General features: G+C 40.5%; 2 protein-coding genes across 2 annotated transcripts; both read left to right on the top strand.

The window, feature by feature from the left end:
- The first annotated feature begins 2,176 nt into the window (after positions 1 to 2,176).
- Positions 2,177 to 7,606, top strand: obi1 (ORC ubiquitin ligase 1). Its single transcript, XM_041038156.1, has 6 exons — positions 2,177 to 2,301; positions 2,525 to 2,660; positions 3,951 to 4,042; positions 4,499 to 4,720; positions 5,062 to 5,150; positions 5,643 to 7,606. The coding sequence occupies exons 1-6, from the start codon at positions 2,230 to 2,232 to the stop codon at positions 7,012 to 7,014; spliced, it is 1,983 nt and encodes a 660-aa protein (XP_040894090.1). The 5' UTR covers positions 2,177 to 2,229; the 3' UTR covers positions 7,015 to 7,606.
- Positions 7,607 to 8,688: 1,082 nt separating this feature from the next.
- On the top strand, positions 8,689 to 11,575 carry pou4f1 (POU class 4 homeobox 1). The gene is made up of 2 exons (XM_041036331.1): positions 8,689 to 8,981; positions 9,402 to 11,575. The coding sequence occupies exons 1-2, from the start codon at positions 8,859 to 8,861 to the stop codon at positions 10,386 to 10,388; spliced, it is 1,110 nt and encodes a 369-aa protein (XP_040892265.1). The 5' UTR covers positions 8,689 to 8,858; the 3' UTR covers positions 10,389 to 11,575.
- Positions 11,576 to 20,318: the final 8,743 nt, after the last annotated feature.

The following is a 20,318-nucleotide window of genomic DNA, read 5'->3' as shown; positions in this document are numbered from 1 at the left end:
AAACCTTTCCAAGCTAAATGGTAAAGATGCTATTTGCCAGAGGTGGGGGAGGGGACCCAGATCCTGACCAGTGACAAGACTGACACTCGGGTCATTGGTTCTTCACTGTCCATTACACATGCTGGTCAAATCTGGCAATCGGTGTCATTTAGGGATGAAAAATAAGTGCTGGGACAAGATCAATAGATGCAGCCGTCTGGTCCAGCTGTGATTAATTGACTGTCACCAATTAATGACTGGCCTGCTGCAAAGCAATGCAATCTTATAGGGACAATGGGACTTGTCGAAAATGAGTATTTCTTTCATTTCACTCTGTTATTGGTTATTTTAGGGCAAGTTTTCCAGTAACAAATTCATGAACCGCTTCAGTTACAATCTGAAGGTATACTGTGGCACACTGGAAAGTATCTCTGACAACATGTCAGGTGCTCTTTGAAGTCATTTTTGACACTGAGATAAATTTGGACTTGAAAGCTTGCAATACAGAAACATCCACACCGTTTTTTTTTTTTTTTTAGTCAAATCACAAATTACTTCTAAAAATATTAGAATATTTCCTTGTCTCTATATACCTTCTGCTGAAACTTTCATTATTCAGTGATAATAAAAGATAATATTAAAAAATGTAAGGTAAATTGAAACTACATTTAACGCTCTCTCTAACTTATTTCATTTTAAAATATTAAGCATTCTCATTTACTCTAGATGTTTTCATAAAAGCAGTGGTGCTATGGAAAATGAGTGAGAACGAGTGGTGTCCTGTGATCCATTCAATATTGCGATGAAAACAACCAAACAAGTTCTGGTATTGCTTTTAAACTGGGATCAGTCTACAAGCTTATTTTGCAGTCAGTCAATTCTAATCATATTACATCCTGAGAAGATGTCCTGGTCTGAGACACAATGAAGAACAGGACATGTTGGTTTAGATATGAGTAATGGCTCTGGAGGGCTAAACTGTGGTGGAGATGTAATTTGAAATATTTGTAGTGGAAATTATGCTAATATTAGGTCACTCAGTTTTGTTATTTATAAATTAGATTGTTCATCTGAGGCGAAGGCTTACAAAATATTGCATTGCATTCTTCATTGTAAGCAGGTTTTAAATGAATGAATATGCTGTTGTGTCATCTTAGAGGGGAACCTGTCACTTTGCAGTAATTTCTGTCTTGATGCTTATTTTTCCATTTTATGTTGCTATAAAAGTATGTAAAAGTATGTTAAGAACTTTGTCAGTGGTTATTGGGAGCGTACTGACCTACAGCAACCCAGTGTTATCTGTGAGACGTAGTCAGTAAGTCCCTGTCTGCTTTAAGTTTTGCCAGAACTTCACTGTGTAAATAAGGAGTTTACTCGAGGAACAACTATATTTGTTTACAAGCTAATTTTAACCAGAATAGAAAGCATGTGTATGCTGCTGTATATCTGCAGGTGTATTATTTAATTTATTTTTACCCCATTAAACCTTTGGAATTTCTTTTTGGACTATCCTCTCCTGTCTTTTAAATTTTATTTTCCATTTTAATCTGAGGCATGCAAATCCCACCCCAGTTTCAGCATCCCTGTGGATGACTGGTAGCTTTACAGGTTTTTATGAGGAATAAAGCTGTCTTGCCCATCAAACACAATAAGCTGACTTCTGCTGTGGAAATGTAATTTTTGCTTTCCATGTGCATGGTTGTTTGTGTGTTGGAAAATGCTTATAACATAATGTACAGCTTTAAGTGTGACATTGCCAGTTTTAACGTTCACTGAGATCAGGTCTGTGAATTGCGTGTTACACTTTTAAATTGTGCATCTTTGATGTGATCAAGTATCCACAGGTCAGAAGAGCCTACTCACCGTTGCAAAGTAAAGACGTGAGTAACACTTAAACTTTATGGAGGAATAGTTAGACGACACATAAATCAAGTCTTTTTTCAGCAAATTGTTCATTGATTGGGTTAAAAAACACGAGCCATGATCTATTGTGGATCATAATCTGCAGTACAGTTAGTCTCTTTCAGTACAGTTTGTCTTTTTCCCAATCTTTTAACAACTCGCTCAAATCAGTTTTGGGGGTGGGTATGGTGGCCTTCTGCCCAACCTGGCAACACTGTGCGCAGCCTTTTAGGCCTACTTGGCTTTCCGTAGCCCCAAGTCTCGGCGCGCATCGCAGCGGGTTATGGTGGGAGATTTGTACTTCCTCGGGGGTTAGTGTGTTGTGTGTGCTGTGTATTCCCTCAAACCATGGCTCTTAACTATCAGACGTCGACCCTTTCGATGACTTTGCCGATTTCGTGCCAGATATGTCTCGGCAAGGTAGGTGCCGTCCTGCTTTTTTTTCTTCTTTTTAATCGCTAACGTCCCTCAGGCGTTAAACAAAGATAATAAACTTGCTCAGTAGCCTTCACGTTGTTGCCTTACCCCTTTAAGTTTCTCCAACAGACGTTCGCGACCGTTACTAACTCAAACCGTGTTTCCAGGCCTTTATATACTTTAATACCAACGTTAACAAACAATGCACGCGTTTGTCTCTGTGCAGGTCAGGCAGCCGGTAATTTGTGCAAACCACCACGTGTTCTGTTCATCCTGCATGGAAATGTGGTTAAAGAAAGCTAGCCAGTGTCCCACCTGCAGAGTCCCCATCACAGCAGAGAACCCCTGCAGAGAAATCATCGGTGAGTAGCTTCATACGAACAATGGCAAACAGACACGAAGCAGGAAAGGAGAGGTAATGTGAGGCTTCATGTGCTACCAGCATGTCACAGTTCAGTCAGCGTGTTAGTGAAATAAAGCATGTTGTCGAAGTTGCAGTCAAGTTTAGGCAGTTGTAATGTTTGGATAATCCACAGCCCTCAGGATGATGGTGGCCCTGAGAGCTCAGCGCACTGCAGCTTAAGAAAACACATGCACAGGGACAAAACAGATGTAAATGAGGAAAACATCTTCACTTTTACAGCGCATGCACTGCTTGTGGACAAAAGGGCTGCAAATACAGAAGACCCACCAAACCAGGGCTGCACCTAATGATTAGTTTCATGATCAATTAATCTGTTTTTCTTGATTAATCAATGAATAGCCCGTAAAATGCCAGAAAATTGTTTAAAATGCCAGTTATAATTTAGAGCACCCTAGTGCCATATCTTCACATGTCTTGTTTTGTCTGACCAACAGTCTGAAACCCACACTATTCAGTTTACTGCCACGTACAACAAAGAAATCATATTCTGCTGCTTTCCTTTCTCTTTTGCTGCCCTGATCACATTGGATATCCTTGCAAACTGACCAAAGACATTCCACACTGGCAAATAACAGTGTAGCTTAGCTGTGGCTTACTGGATTCAGACCTGGATGTTTCAGTCATTCACTAGAATATTCGTTGCAGAAATTAGGGAACAGTTTTCAGAAAAAAAAAAAAGGCTAGCAGAGCTTTCTTCTTTTAACTTGTAACACAGTGTACACACTGTTTGTATGGTGGGATTAAAATAATGGAATAGAAAAAAACATAAGAGGAAAATACCTTTAATCCCAGTTTGTGAATACAACTTGAAACATATCTTGGACTGGTTTCTGAGCTGAAAAGAGAAATTTGATAGGAGTCCACTCATACAATGGTGGCTAAGAGTGCTGACAAGCATATTTCCCCAAAGGTTAGAGTATTACTTAAGGGAAGCTACAAGGACAGAGCTTCAAGACTTATGTTTTCATATCATATCCAACACAATTGTCTGCATGTGAGCTTGAGCATCTCAGTTAACTTTTGCTGCTATTTCAAAGAGCTGTACGCCAATTTTTCAAAGCTGTGCTTGTATTTTACATGTTTAGCAGCTCTATAGTAAAATAACAATGAAAGCAGAGTGAGTTTTGGTTCTTTGGTATGTGTTTTGTTGCCTAGTGTGTTTCTCTGTTTCATTCTGTACTGTCTGTTTCATTTCTGTCTTCATCCTGTGTTATTTTTTTCTTTACAGGAGGTACCAATGAGAGTGATCACATTGAAAGCCCTTCCATGCGGAAGTGTCTCAGAAAAACCAGAGGAGAACTGCTTTTACGGGAATATGAGGTATCTGTTCATCATGCCATGTCTTTTTTTTTATATTATAACTTATAACTTATATATATGCTTTCACATGTTTTTACAGCAATAACAAGTGAGTTGAGGCTCTTGAACAGACTTTCCAGGGGTTTATAAGCACAGGCTTTCAGGTCAAGACAGTTCAATGGAGTTTCAATTGCATATATTGACACAGATTTTTTTTTACTGTTGGGCTGCTTGCATTAGAGCAGACTGATAAAGAGTAAATTGATATTTTACTTATGCCTTGACAGAATGTGTCAGATTCTATGAAAGCAGTTACTTATAGTTTCAGATTGCAGCATAGTGTTCAGCTTTCAGGTTGCCGAAACTGGAAAAACAATGTTTCAGTCTGTGGTAGGCCTATAAGTTTTTTGATGACATAGTATTGTAGCATTGTGGTTAATTGTTAAACCCCGTTTTCACACAATTTTCCTCCTACAGGAAGAAATTGAAAGGCTCATCAGAGAAAATGAAGAGCTGAAAACAAAAGATCAGAGTCTGGAGGCACAACTGAAGACTGCTTTGGATCCCTGCAGCATTAGCACGGCGCAAACAAGTGACCAAAGAGTTGATCCCTATGTCCTGGAAGAATGGACAAACAAGCTGCGAGCTGCCACAGATGCTTGTAATAAAGTAAAGCAGGACATGGATAAGCTAAAGGAGGTATGTAACCTATAATAATCATTAACTTGCATTGATATGAACTATTTTGATCCTCATAGGAGAGAGGTACCTCCTCGTGTGTAGCTGGTACAAGAATCTTGTTCTCTTGTCCAGTGGTTCTCAAACTTTTTCTGCCATGTCCCCCTTCAGAAGCTGAAAAAGTTCTAACACTGTGGTCTTTTTTTTAAAACCAGATTACCATCTTTAAATAGAAACACTGAGAAGGCTTACTTGATGCTTTCATCTGTAGCATAAATGCTATGCTTGATTGATTTATTTTGTTGCCACCTTTGTGGAGCAATGTGTAACTTACTGCAAATATGTCACTTTACCATCCTCAGGCAAATAAGGCATTACGATCTCAAAATGTCGACCTTGTACAAGAGAACATGAGATTGAAAGCAGAGGTGGCGAGCAGATCTCCTCAGAAGTAAGTTTCTGTCGTGTGTTAATGACACTTAAAGGCGTTTGACCCTTTCTTTGTCTCACATTCAGTTAGAAACAGGTAGAAAAATGTAGAAGTGTTTGACACATGCTTCTAAGTGAGTAGTGGGTGGTCTTTCATGGGTAACTGTACAGTAACCTGAATTCCATTCAGAGTTTTCCAAATGAAAATGGTTGAAGCTGGAGGCAGAGTTTAAAGTTAGTAATTTCTTTATGATTTGGTTGGGCCTTTCTCTGTCAAATCAACAGCTGTTACAAACCACTTTCTGAAGTGATATTCCAAATGACAAACTCATTACCTTTTAATTTATATATTTGGTTTGCTTTTTTTTTCAAATGAGCTTTCTTGCATGAGGTACATTTGCTTGGTTTCAAGTGCATGACCAAAAAAAACACTGTCTCTCTGCCAAATGTTACTTGGCTTTTCTGTCATGGTGATCTTCAAACACTTTAAAGACACAAAATGATCATTTGCTAGGTTTGGTCGCTATACTGTGGCAGCACTGGAAGCTAAAATCCAGCAGTATGAGCGTGATGTGGACCACTTGAAGAGGGCACTGGAGCGCAGTGACCAGTACATTGAAGACCTGGAGTCTCGGGTCAGAAAGACTGAGAAGAGACGTCCTGAAGTGCAGGGAGTATGTGGGAGTAGCAAGGCTGGGCCAGAAGCTCTCACACAGCAACAGAAAATCAACATGATGATGCGAAGCTTGAGTGACAATGAGAGGGAGTCAATCTGTAGCCGTCCAGAGGCAGAATGTCGAACATTTTCTAGAAATCACAGTTTAATATTCATGCCATCTGCAGATCACAAAGAGTTTAATAAGAATCTGAGTGAAGAACAGAAAAACAAGGACTTGGAAAGCAGCTCCTCTGACTTTTTGCCCACCACTCCGTCCTCTGCTTTCCGTTCCCTGACTCTGAGAAGCCCTGGCATCCGTGAAAAGAGGGTTGCTTTTAAACCTGGGTCTTATCTGAGGAGGCTTGATTTTGAAGATTTTCCAAGTCCTGGCAAGAGTAACTGCACCATGGAGAACCAGTTCAGCAGCCTTGACAAATTCCCCAAAGGCCTGCCTCCAAATACTGACATGGAACCCTCAAAGTCTGTCTTTTGGGGTGGTTGGCAGAGATCTAATGCTAATGACGAGCCATGCCCAGGTCCAAGCAAAGAAAGCTCTGTTAAAGGAGCCACATCCACTGATCTTGTCGGTGATGAACCTGATCGTTTCCAGATGTCCAGCGAGGCCTCCATGGATGCAGCTTACCTGGACAAAATCTCAGAGTTGGACTCCATGATGCTGGATGGAGAGAGTTCCAGTAGCCGGGGATCACAGGTCTCCCTGGCCTCCTCCCCTCTCACAGACTTGGACAACACTCTTGTCCCAGAACCACAAACCTTTCCTGATGTCTTGCCAAGCCATATTGGCAAACCTGTGATAGAACCTGACCAGAAGAACCAGCCACCACGAGACGACACGGATGGCACCTTGAATGACAGAGTGGCTCCAAAAGGCTCTGCAGACGAAAGTTTTCCTTTGCTGGTGTCAGGTAGGGAGAGCAGTGCCAATGTTTCTGGTTGTGCAGGGGGTGAAGGCCCTTCTCAGACTGAAGAACTGTCTTTTGATTTGCTGTTTGATCCGCTGGAAGAGAATAAGGCTGGTCCCTCTGGCTCTCTCAGTCCAGCAAGCAGTGACCATGATCATGCAAACCTGTCCTCCTCCAGCTGCACTGAAAAACCTGTGAACACAACAAGAGACAGACACACACTCAACATGAGCCAGCCAACAAAGAGAAAGTCTCACAGTCCCTTTAACACAAGCAGTCCCACAAAACTTTCAAAGCTCATGTGAAGGTTTTACAAACTGGACCTGTGTGTTCACACTGTGACGTGACACTTAGTGTCTATTCATAATAAAATCTGTGATTGTGAGGCTCAAGTGTAACTTATTTGTCATTCTGTCTGTCAGATAGTTATTTGTGTAGTCTATTTGTAGGTCTTGGTGGCTGTGAAAGAGCTTTTAAGGCCAGTCTTGACAGTCTGAAAATTTGTAGTGCATCACTTTTGGTGCTGAGATATTTTCCAAACACACCTTTAGCACACATTGTATGTGTTGGTCATTTCAAGCTATTCAGGAAACATGGGAATCTTTTTATGATGACATGCAATATCTGAAGACAGATGAACATGACTATCATGGAAAAACAATGATATTTTGAATTAACTATTGCAATGTAAGAGTGTGTTAGGAAATAAAATAGTAATGCAATGAGAATGTATTTTATTTATTTTCCTGCATTTTCTGTGATTTTCTGTATGATTCAGTTCACCTAAAAACTCAGTGACGATTAGTCGTGGGGTGCCATAGGCTATATTAGCCTAACATTTTGTTTTTGTGGTGGATTTTCCATGTTTTGATTTTTAGTTGAAGTGGGGATTCATATTTAGTGGACAAGCTAATGTTTTTTTTTTTTTTTTTTTTTTTTAATCTCATTACTCTCTTATGTGCTTACTTTCCCTTATGATCTGCATTACGCTCAACTAACATTTATTAATTTGCTGCCATTAAAAGTCGAAAAAGCATAGCCTGTTCATGCCGACAAAAGCCTGTTGTAGCCTATAGCGACACACATTAGAGACCTCACACGCACAGTAATTCCACTGTAGCAGAAAGCGCCTTATTTATTATGCAAATTTAACGATATCATGTATATTTCACATACCTCTAATCGCTGCATGAAATTTTAATTGCGTAACCGTTGTGGTTTGAATAAATGAAGTGTTAATTCATTGGGATTAATTAATTTAGGTAAAGACTGTGTACAAGGTTACGCTGGTGTATTAAATCAATTTGTTTAGTGCTCATCTGGCGACGAAGGCGGAGGCCTCATTACTTCCAAGGGTTAAGATGAGAGACGGGACAGTGGGCCAATAACAAAGCCTACCGGAAAACCGTGTAACCCACACATTTAAATATTTGACACGGGTGTGAACAGATAAAAGTCAGTAAAATTAATATATTTATTTCCATGTTGATGCATCCTGATTATGCTGTTTTTCCTGTTTCCCTGTTTCCATTTATATTTAATATATTGTGAACATTTTGAAAGCTTACTTGTATTTTTGCGACATTTTTCCTAATGATTCCCTAGGAAAACAATTTCCTGAAATCAAATGGATAACGTCGTGTCTAAAATGGATTGCTTCTAAAATAAACAGCTAGGCTAAGTCATCGGTTTACGGCCTCTAAGTCAAGAATAAGGCCTAAAGACACTGGGGACCAACACAGTGGCTGGATGGAAAGGAATGAGCCCTTAAAAACGCAGGCGTCTAGTCTCCAGATGTTACTGCCTGCCCTGTGAGCAGTTTTTATTTGTCAGCCTGTTCACTGTTCTGGCAGTTTATGTCTCGCGAGAGCAGCCGAGCAGGACTTGACGAGATCTGAGGCGCTCAGGTGTAAGAGCCTCTCTCATCCCCAGCAGTGGGAAACAGTAGACAGATAAGTGCGTCTGAGAGACTGCAGGCATCTCTGTGATCTCCGGGCTCAAGGCTGCACTCGGCGCACTACACAGCGAACTGCACTGCATCATTACTGGATAGGCAAAGGATCACTGTGTGTCTATGACTATTCTCCAGCTCTTGTAGCCGTTTCCCCCTCTTCTTTCCTGTGCACTTTAATTGGAGAAGCTCGCCAAGATGATGTCCATGAACAGCAAACAGCCGCACTTCGCCATGCATCCCTCTTTACCCGAGCACAAGTACACCACCCTGCATTCCAGCTCGGAAGCTATAAGGAGAGCCTGTCTACAAACTCCACAGGTAAATTATCCCCCAAAAACTTCGACTTTGTCCTTTTTCGTGCTTAGGCTGCATGTCGCGCTTAACGCTGTCTGTGCGTAATAACAAGGGCTGCTCCAAGGCACATTCAGCCAAGACGCGCACTTAATGTTTTTTTCATGTATTCCACGGCAATCACTCGGAGAGTCTGTGATCTTTTTGAAAGCATGCTCGCGCAAAGCTTGGCTTTACTGTTTTTGTATTAATTTTTATGACTTGTCGCTTCTGAAGGAATACTCCGGCTGTTATGTGTTGCCAAAAGTCCCGACTGACAGATACATTTATTTATGTTTTCTCTCTTTTCTGCCGTCTTCTTTTCTTCTCCGTGTCTTTTCTCTTTTCTTACCCATTTCGCACCCCTTCATTCTCCCGCCCTCTCCTTTTTAATTTTTGGTCTTGTAGCTACAGAGTAACATATTTGCGAGTCTGGATGAAACCTTGCTGGCCCGGGCTGAGGCTTTGGCGGCCGTGGACATCGCCGTGTCCCAGGGCAAGACGCATCCGTTCAAGCCCGACGCCACCTACCACACGATGAGCACTGTGCCCTGCTCGTCGACATCCACTGTTCCACTGGCCCATCATCACCATCACCACCACCACCACCACCACCAAAACCTGGAGCCTCCGGACATCATGGACCACATCAGCTCGCCGTCCCTTACTCTTATGTCCGGTGCGCACGACGGAGCTGGTGGAGGAGGTGGCGGAGGCGGCGGCGGTGGCGGCGGAGGGCTCATCTCCACCTCCTCTGCCCACCCGCACTCTCACATGCACGGCTTGGGTCACCTCTCCCACCAGGCTATGAGCATGAACTCGCCTCTCACCCACCACGGGCTCTTACCGGGCCATCACGGGGGGAGTCAAGGCGGCCCAGGGCTCACTAATACCGGACTCCCCTCAATCAATGACTCGGACACAGACCCAAGGGAGCTGGAGGCTTTCGCGGAGCGCTTCAAGCAGCGGAGGATCAAGCTGGGGGTGACCCAGGCGGACGTAGGCGGCGCTCTGGCTAATCTCAAAATCCCCGGCGTGGGATCACTGAGCCAAAGTACAATTTGTCGATTCGAGTCGTTAACTCTCTCCCACAACAACATGATTGCGCTCAAACCTATCCTCCAGGCCTGGCTGGAGGAGGCCGAGGGGGCCCAGAGGGAGAAAATGAGCAAACCTGACATTTTCAACGGAGGTGAAAAGAAACGCAAGAGGACCTCGATAGCGGCCCCAGAAAAGAGGTCTTTGGAGGCTTACTTCGCCGTACAGCCTCGACCGTCGTCCGAGAAAATAGCAGCGATAGCTGAAAAGTTGGACCTGAAAAAAAATGTGGTGCGAGTGTGGTTTTGTAACCAAAGACAGAAGCAGAAGAGGTTGAAATTTTCCGCTGCTCACTGATGGGCAAAGAAAAGAAAAAAAAAAGTTGTGTGACTGAATTTGGGGACCAAGGGACACTAAGACACCATTTTCAGTCTTTTGTCTCCAGAGATTTTACACGTTGGTGCACAATGGGCTTTAGATACCCATTTTACGAGGCTTCATATATCTTGTTTATTTTCACTTTATCGGTGAATGTGAAGTATGCAAATAACAGATTACACAAATTTCGCTCAGTTGTTACGAGGGAAAAGTTTAGCGACGTCGACATTGCCTTTTAAAACATGTGGAAAGAGGTAATTTGCTTGATACTATAGCGAGTTATTTTCTCCTAATAGGCCTATTATTTGAAGTATAGCCATTTACGAATTACCTCATTGATTGTTGAACTGTGTTTTTGGTTTGCTTTTTGTCGTTGTTGGTATAGAATAATTCATGAATCTGTTCATTTATTCATCTAATAATTTATCCTTCTTTGGAGGCTGCTATAAACTCAAATTTAGTTGCAAACTTTTATGGCTAACGAAAGAAAATTAGGCCTGCATGAAATCCTAATTCACGGGCAGTAATTTAGCCTCTATAGGCTGTCACATCTATAGATATAATTATTTTGAATTTGCACAAAAGACCCTTTAGGTTTATAGATCGGTTATGTCGAAATGGTTTTGTATATACAGACTTCACTTTACCACTTATCAGAGGTGAGCTCTTGTCTTTTGGAAAATAAATTCTAGGGTCAATTGACACCATTGGTATCACAAGGAAAAGTTTCCAACAGATTCAGAGAGCACGAAAGCCTTGACTGGTTCATCAAGGAGAGATCACAATGAAAAAGAAAACCCGAAATTTTCTGTCATGTGTTTCAGTTTGCAGTGCAAACACTCTATGCATTGGAAAAAGAATCACTGCGTACAGTAGAGCTGTCTACTGATAGACCTTATTTTGTGGATGGTGTAAGTCACTGTTAAATGCCTGTTTTCACATTAAGATCACCACGTTGTTTGTCGTGTTAATTGTTAAGGAAACGTTGTGTAAGTAATATTTTACTTTGTGCACAAGTATGTTTACAAAACTGCGGCGACATGTGCATCATGGAAAATGTCCCACTGTCTCCTTCCCTCTCTCACAACTTCTCCACTCTCCTCTGCTGTCCTCTTACTTTCATTGGTACTGTTCATCCTGTAAGCCAAATTCAACAGGGAGGTGTGTTCCAGCAATCTTCTAATAAATTGAAGAAAGAAAACTATGCTTTTCTGGTTGTGATTGGGCCGACGCTGGGCAGAGCCTAATTATTACTGTTTCAATGTAAATGTTGGTCTAAATGTATTAATCTGGCCACAACGCGATTGAAATTTGTACGTTATTTAATTTTATATTGTATTCATGTATAATTGCTATTTTTTTCTTTTTCTTTTCTTTTCTTTTTTTTTTACCGTTTTAACCTGGATTTGCACCATCGAGTTAAGACGTTCATCAATCTAAAAAAAATACTTTGATGTCCTCAAAGTTTGTCTAATTTAAGGTTAAAAGAATTTGGGAACATGAAGCCTAATTTCAAACCATATCGAAGTTAAGGATTGTCAGGAGTTTTGCCTCTTGTTCTTTAACTTTTCTTAATTGTTCTTTGTAATTTGTATGTAAAAAAAAAAAAAAAAAAAAAATAATAATAATAATGATAACAAGGCTACTTAATAGAATGAAACATTAATATTTTATACTTTACAAATGAACAAATTAATTACCCTAGTATGTATAATTTATAATTATAACCAGTGTTTAAAATAGGTGATTGATCTCTTGTGTTTCAGTTGCCAATATTTTTTAATGTTTGCTCAGACAATAGGCGTAATTACAAGAGAATAGGCTGTCAAACGAAACTGTGATTAGTATGTCTGGAATTCTTAACTAAGATAAAGTTACCGCCTTTACTGTGTTAAAACAGGCCTAACAATCAACATTTAATGAAGTTTCACAGCAGAGTGTGAATAACTCAGCAGCAACAGTAAAGCGGCTCCTCCTGACACCAGAGAGAGAGAGAGGAAATTAAAGAAAAGAAGAGGAAGTTAATTTGTTAATTTCAAATGACCATTTCTGTGACCTCTACCCTATCCTAATATCCCACCTCTACCTCTACCCTAATATTTCTGTTCACTCTTTACTTACAGATATATATTTTTTTCCTTTTTGGTGGGCTTCACTCACTTCCCGCTGCATTTATAAAATTAAATTTTAAATGCAGGTGATGCAATATTAATCGCAATTTGCTGATATAAAATGCAATATTTTCAGACACGGAGGTTCCTGGGGAAGCAGGCGGATGAAGGAAGTCGCTGTTACACAGCAGAGAAACCGGCTCCTTATTGCTTCTCTTTAGCTTTTGGCAACATGGACAGAAGAATGAGCCTTTCCTCATGTGAGTAAAACATTTTTGTTTTGATTTCAGTCATTTTGTTAATCAGTCACAACTGTTATTTTGTTCAGTGCTCAGCATAGATCCAGAAAAAGCATGATGGTGACATCTTTGGATCCCAATATCATGTAGGTTGGAGATCATCAATACTCCCACACTGATTTCCACGCATTATCCATTAAAGTCTGAAAGAAATAATGCCAGTGTAACGATTAATAGAAGGAAAGTGCGACATCTTTTTTTAAAATGTAGTATTTAAAGTATGTAGTATTTCCGTTACTCCCGAAAATCTCCACAATGTTTTTTTTTTTTTTCCCGATCTTTATTTATTTATTTTTTTCATGGCAACACAGACGGATTTGGAGAAAATATCTTGAAGTGAACCTTTTATGCTTAATTGACCTAATTGCATTTTTTTTATTTAGGGGTTTAATACTTAAAAAAAAAACCCAACCCTCTGACTCTTCCACGTGTTCAATAAATTCACACTGCAAAGGTAGAATCTAATCAGAATAGTGGGTGTTTTATTATGTATGTGCGTATCTATCTATCTATCTATCTATCTATCTATCTATCTATCTATCTATCTATCTATCTATCTATCTATCTATCTATCTTATACCTACATACCTACATACCTACATACCTACCTACCTACGTTATTTTTATCTGCTGACTTCAAAGTTTCTCCATCCAACACAACCTACCGAGAGTAACACAACACCGTTGGCACTGAATACACTCCACGCGCGGCACCACACGCGCCACATGGCAATAATTTCAGCACCACGAACAGCTCCGTTGGCGGAGTGAAGAGTAATGCATTATTGAAAGCCTATATCAAACAGCTCTGGGGTGCTGTCTCTCTGCACAGGGGCGCTGGATGAAGTCGGACTGTCTGCCTGCACAATAGCCTCTAATATGTTAATGGCCGTAGGGGATGCCTGAGGTACCGTCCCCAGCTGCCTCGCCTACCACATGTCAGCCCGTTACGACAGAGTCCTCTATTAATCAAGGGGATATTTCATCAGTAACTTCACCGATATCATAACCCTTAAAGCTCTATCGATAGTGGTGCCGCAGCGTCGCCTGATCGTATAGGCACTGTTATTACCTGGGCCAGAAAGGGGCCTTCCCCCTGTATTTATGTCTAGATCATTTCGGTGACCCCCACGGTCACAACCTTCCCATCCCCTCTTGTCCCATCCCATGCTGCTTTTGGTGTCCCGTCTGAGCCTTATTGCAATGAAAAAGACCTTAAATTCCAAATTGATCACATTAAACTATAAACACTCGCTATAACAATTCGATCTTATTATTATTATTATTATTATCATCACATGCATTATTATGTAACAATGTTTGCGGCCGTATTTCGCCTGCATTAATCAGCTCACCTCTTCGCCTTCCTTATTCCTCCTTCGTATCCTTGCAAAGGCCGCGATGGATTAATCATGGAGCCTACCAAAGGATCTCATAACTTAATTCCTTCAGGCTACTAGTCGGGGGAGTAATTAATCTATACCGTGGATGTAAATAAAAGGAAATTGGATTCCTGACAGACGAGATGAGAGAGTCTGTGACACCACGTCGCCAAATAATGATTTCATCGCACGTTATGGTAACGCAGGCGCTTAGATTTACGAGCGCACGACTTTTTACCATAGCTGTGAGCGGAAGGGAGTGGGTCTACCCTAATCGCAGCTGTTAGGCGCCCAGGTTAAGATGGATTGGATCATTATAATTACAACAGTACAAGATAAAGTAAAAAGAAATGGAGAGCACACATATAGTTCTGCGTTGACTCATTTTGTTGAATTGGCTTATATCCTTGTTTTTGACAGTTCCTCCTCTGCGGTATCTTCAAACAAAACAAAACAAAACAAAACAAAACAAAACAAAACAAAACAAAACAAAACATATATATATATATATATATATATATATATATATATATATATATATATATATATATATAATAAGAGCTCCCATCGAGGGCTCCGTTGATCTAACAGTGCGCAGGGAGGTTGGCCTTTGGACGGAAATGTCAAACCGGGGATGTGGATGGGTAGATCCCCCAGATCTGCACTCATTTCCCACTTATATTTGCTCAGTAATCCGCTGTGGCAGCCCTCCATCGCTCGGGACCCGGTTTGAGAGGCGATGCTGTTGACACAGGGGTATATTTCAATCACAGAGGGTTCAGAGTCAGACGAACAACTTATTTGTCTAATAAATCCGTCATTTAGTAAGAAAAATATTTGATCTTGAGGGGCTGACCTCTTGTCATGTAGCTACTGACAGATAAAAAATGGGTATGTGTGATTGGATATGCAGGTAGCCTGCATGGCAAAAAGCATAAAATAAATTCATGTTTGTATGGCACACACACAACAAACAGATCAAAGTCTGCCGGCACACATCTTCTTATTGTAGTATTTGTGAACAAAAAACTTTAGCTGAAAGACGAGATGAAGCAATTCAGATGTCCATGTACTGAAAACATGACTGTTAAAATATTGCCTTTACATATTTGAAAACATAATTATTTGGAGCTAGTAAAGGGTAGATTATACAAACCCCTGTGCTGTTATTCTACAGTAAAACAAAATAAGTTTACCATCAGGAGTCATCACTTTGTTGTGATTTCACAAATGTATTTTCCTTTGACAGACCCTGAATTTGAAAACAAATAACACGAGACAGTCTATGATAGCAGCTCAAATTAGAGTACAACATCATCCAAATTAGTTGAACAGCTGAAGTCTGCAGAATGCCAAATTCATATTTTGGGTTCTTTATAGAATTTCATTATAATCGTTCATATTTGATAACAAAGTAACTGCAGTGTGCCTCCATAAAGCTTTTTATGTCCACTGCTTCAATGGTCCAAATTCACCATCTGTTGCAGTTTTCAAATTTCTCTTTAACTTTTTTTTTGAGCAATCCAGAATATAGCACCAAACACAAACCAATTTTTTACTGTTCCATGTCTCCTAGAGAGTCCACTCTAAAAACACATCTGAGCAGTTTAAACAGCCTGAAAGCCATCACATTGCCATGCTGCAGCTTTATTTTGATCACCATGCATGACTTAAAAACGTCTTTTAGTGACCAATCGTGTCAGAGCAACAAGCTGTTGGTTTTCAACCAGTGAGGATGTTTAATTAAAGAGTTTGACTGGTGTAAAAACCTGCACACATGACGCTTAAGTCAGTCTACAATTACCTAATCTATTAGGGGTACTTTATATTCCTAATCTGGCCTTTCATTCTGGATGGAAATCAGAAGTCATCTTCACAAAAAAGCTGACTATATTTTGTTTTAACCCTCTAGTTGCGTGGCCGTTGCACCGTTTGACATCTATACTCATAAAGTGTAGCAGTAAAACATCAAAATTCCTCTGCGTAGAATTGACGCCATAGGTACGGCGTAGTCAGCTAACTAGCTCTGTTGTCTCATGTTCACCTCCCTAGAAATGCAGCCACATGTCACAGTGAAGCAGGCCTCAGCAACTGTGATTGGTCCGTTTGATAGAATTGCTTTTCCTCCTATGCATTTCCATCTATTCCTTCTTCACCGCCTTCAGCCCCAGTCAATCTAATGGTAATAAACGCCATCTCATCCAATGTCTTCTCTCTTTTCTGTGCTGCAGTAATTTTAGTAAAAGTAACTGTAATTTATTACCTCCAACTCCAGCAGGATCTGCTCAGTTTCAGCTGGCATTCTTTGAAGTATGTGAAGAAACTCATGACAGTAGCATAGAACCCCCAACTAGCATTTTGGCTGTGTAATTGCAGAGTACACTGTACACAGAAGTATAAACCAGCCTTTAAGACCTTTCATGGCCCCAGGGCGAAGTGCTCTTTGAACCCTTGTATTGAACTCATTTCCCTTCATCATTACCCACATTTGCTGCAGACAGAAGGCGCGTGGTAAAGGGAGTTGCACGAGACCGGAAACAAGAGGGAAGACAGACTCCATATGAGGAAATCTGACATCAGTGTAAATTAGACTAAAGGCCAGTAGAACTTGAGTGAGGGCTCAACCTTTCCTGAGGCTCGTCAACAAATATATTATAGTGATTTGTGTATGTATTTATATATCTTTACTATTTAATAATAAAAACAAATGCTAGAGATTAAAGCCCCATTGTCTTGAACCACAAGTGCATTATTATAAACAGTAGCTGCCTAATCCCACATCTGCTTCTTTTATTAAACAGAATCGGGCGGTTTTGTAATTCTTTTTTCATGCTCCAGCTTGAACAAATAGAGCTCTTGTTGGCTTCTTGTTAGCTGTCATTGTGTGCGTTTGATGCCACAAATGTATAACAACATTTAGAAATCGTTTGCAACTTCAGTGAACATCAAAACTGGGGATGACAGGCTGAACTCCTTTTATATGAAGCACAGGTAGTTCAGGTTATGTTCGGCTGTGCTGGAATGTTACGTTTATCATTCAGAAAAAAAGAATCAACTGTTGTACCAATGAAATAGCCTACTGCATTTCTCCAGATGGTTGAATTGACTTTGAGCGGGTTCTGAATTTGAAATTGAAGTCTCCATTTGGACAAACATGAGGTGATTTTATTCATTAACCAACAGAGAAAATATCTGTCTTCAAAGATTCACTTTGAGCCACAAGGATCAATTTAAAGGTCAACTGATTCAAACCTTAACAGGTTAACTGTGTCTTGTTAACTATTTAAGATCTTCCTCCATTCTTCCACTGGTTTTTTAGTTCACATTAATCTTAAACTTCCAAAAGATTTTTTAGAGCTTAAAATAGTTGTGAGATGGCTAAACTGTTAAACTACTTCCCCAATTTTTTTTTTTTTTAGAAACTAATGCTTTTTCTAGGGTTAATTCAACCTTTTTAAATTTCTAGTGTTTTTTTTTTATTCATGCCTTTACTGCTGTATAAACTTCAGAAGAAAGTATTACACTTTAAAAAAAAGAAGTTAAGTATTAATGTTATAATATTTATGTTGTTCCACAGATGTTAAGTTCACACCCAGGTTACATCCTTTACCAACTGTTATGTTTTGATTTTTTAAATTTTGAATGGTAAACGTTTATGTCTTATGAATCACAGTAGGCCCGTGTTCTCTTTTCTTACTTATTTAATGATTTTTTCTCTCTCTCTCTACCACGTCTCCTCACTTTTGATAGCGCCACAAGCCTATGTAACATCTAGTTTTTCATTCAGGACCTGTGGGGGCATTTCATGTGGCTGAGAGAGGCCAGTCCCCCATCGGTAGATATTGAATATCTTCCTCTGTACACATGGACTTCGATAATGAGGAGAGTGTCGGCCACCGTTTGCCCGCCGCCACGCCATCAAATATTCATCACTGTTGATTAAACAGCCGGCAGCTGCCGATCGGCCGGGTGTCAAATTTGTATCCAGCTACCTCTGTACACACCCAGTCTGAATACAGTGAAGCAGGACTGAAATCATCCACGAAAATAATATAGCAGAAGTTCACCGTGCGCGCGGGCGCGTGTGTATTGTATCTGTGGGGTAGGGGGGGTGCGGAGTATCACTTGCACTCTTAAAATCTAGCGGGGTTTAAGCGGACATTGACGTTTTCATCCTGTGACCATCAGCCCGAATGACAGAAAGAAAATTGTATGAGAGAGAGAGAGAGAGAGAGAGAGAAAGAGAGAGAGAGAGAGAGAGAGAGAGAGAGAGAGAGAGAGGTTACTGTGAGGCACGTTAAATATTTCATGAGTTGTTGGAATGGAGAGGAAAGACTGCCCAGGAAGGTTGGTTCAACTCATTTGCTGGACTCGGGCTGAGGAGCATGCAGGGGAACAAATGTTGATGCAGTCCTGCGCACATGCGCGCAGACACACACACACACACACACCTTATTGACTGAATAGTTATCCACTTGAATGTCAGTGACAATCCAAATAGTACAATAGCAATTGTAACATTTTTATTTGTCATTTTTTCGGTTTTTAAATCTTCGCTCAGGCTCTCATCTCTCCCGCCCCCTCCCCTCTCCCTCTACAGATGCAAACTCCACTGGGTTGTGCCACTTCAAAGTCCCATGGCTCATTTAGCAAGACAACAGAAGTCTAATTGGATGATTGATGGCAATTTGATTTTTTTGCTCCCATGACAGGAAAAAAAAAAATCAGTTTTCGTACTCCCTCCTGCTTTTGAAAACACATGTACACAGTTGCACATAAACTTTCCAACTGAATGTGCAAATCATCAAGTCCCAGTGAAACCTTAGCTGATGATATGTGACAAAATAACACTAATAGTGATTCCATACAAACCGAAAACAAATCACAACTTTCATGAGGCAAAGCTGTAAAGAACTGAGATTATGTTTCATAAAGTAACATCATCCTTAGAGACAAATAAACCGTAACCTTCACCTTCTTCCTAATGCAAACCCAAACTCAGTTAATATAAAAATAATTAACAATTATTTTCATTTTGGATTAGCGTGTCAATCATTAACCAATTAGTTGTTTGGTATATAAAGTGTCAGAACATGGCAAAAAAAATATTAGTCCGCTTCAAATGTCTTGTTTTGTCTGATCAATAATTCAAAAACCAAAAATATTCAGTTTGCAATGATATTAAGGAGAGAGAGAGAAAAAGAGAAAATCCTCACTTTGGTGGAATGTGAACACAAATATTTGGCAATTTGCTTGAAAAATGACTCAAACGATCCATCAGTCATGAAAATCGCTGTCGATTAGCTTCAGATTAGTTTCAGCTCTAAATCCTAAAACCTCAGACCTCAGGCCTCATCATGCCTATCAGACCCCAAAGCCCTGGCATTGACGTCACCCCAAAATAGTCGTCTACAGTACGTTCAGTGAATTGTGGAGGAAGATTATGAGAACGCTGAATTATCTGACAGCCTTCAGCAGCAAGAGGAAACAAGTGTCTGAGAGAGAGGGAGAGGGAGACAAAAAGAGAGCTCAGCTTACTGGCCATTGATCGTCTCTCTGTGATCATATTAGCCTCTTGTTTCTCAGACTGGAATATCATCCTCTAGATCCCCTTACTGGAATATCCGACTCATGACACAGCCGTTAAATCAGCACCTCAACCCGAGTGTGACCAATCGACCAGCCAACACACAATAAAGATGACATGTGCTGCACCACTGGTTGGTGTTCGTGTCTCTGCGAAAAACCCTCCTATCCCCTTCTGAAGCAGTGATGTATCATGAAGTGAGATCATCTTCAGCAGAGTTTAATAGGATAAAAGCAAGCAGGTAAAAGTCAGATGTCTTCCTCAAGGGCACTTCACCAAGATTTTGTGACTTCTCAGTTACCAGGGCTGTCTCTACTACAGCCAACAGACCCTTGCTGCTGCTACTGCCTTACATCACTATTATACCACACAATACATTGTGTTTTAATCATGATCATGCCCAAGAGACACCCGTCGAGTGCCTGCAGGATCCCATGTAAGTTCTAGCCACCTTTCATCAATACCACATGTTCTGACATTGATTGTTATGTCCTCAGTGTCCTGACTTCACACCTCGCAGGTCACACGGT

The sequence above is a fragment of the Toxotes jaculatrix genome, chromosome 1 (genome assembly GCF_017976425.1).
Source record: "Toxotes jaculatrix isolate fToxJac2 chromosome 1, fToxJac2.pri, whole genome shotgun sequence".
NCBI lineage: Eukaryota > Metazoa > Chordata > Actinopteri > Toxotidae > Toxotes > Toxotes jaculatrix.
This window is presented reverse-complemented; position numbering and strand designations above follow the sequence as displayed.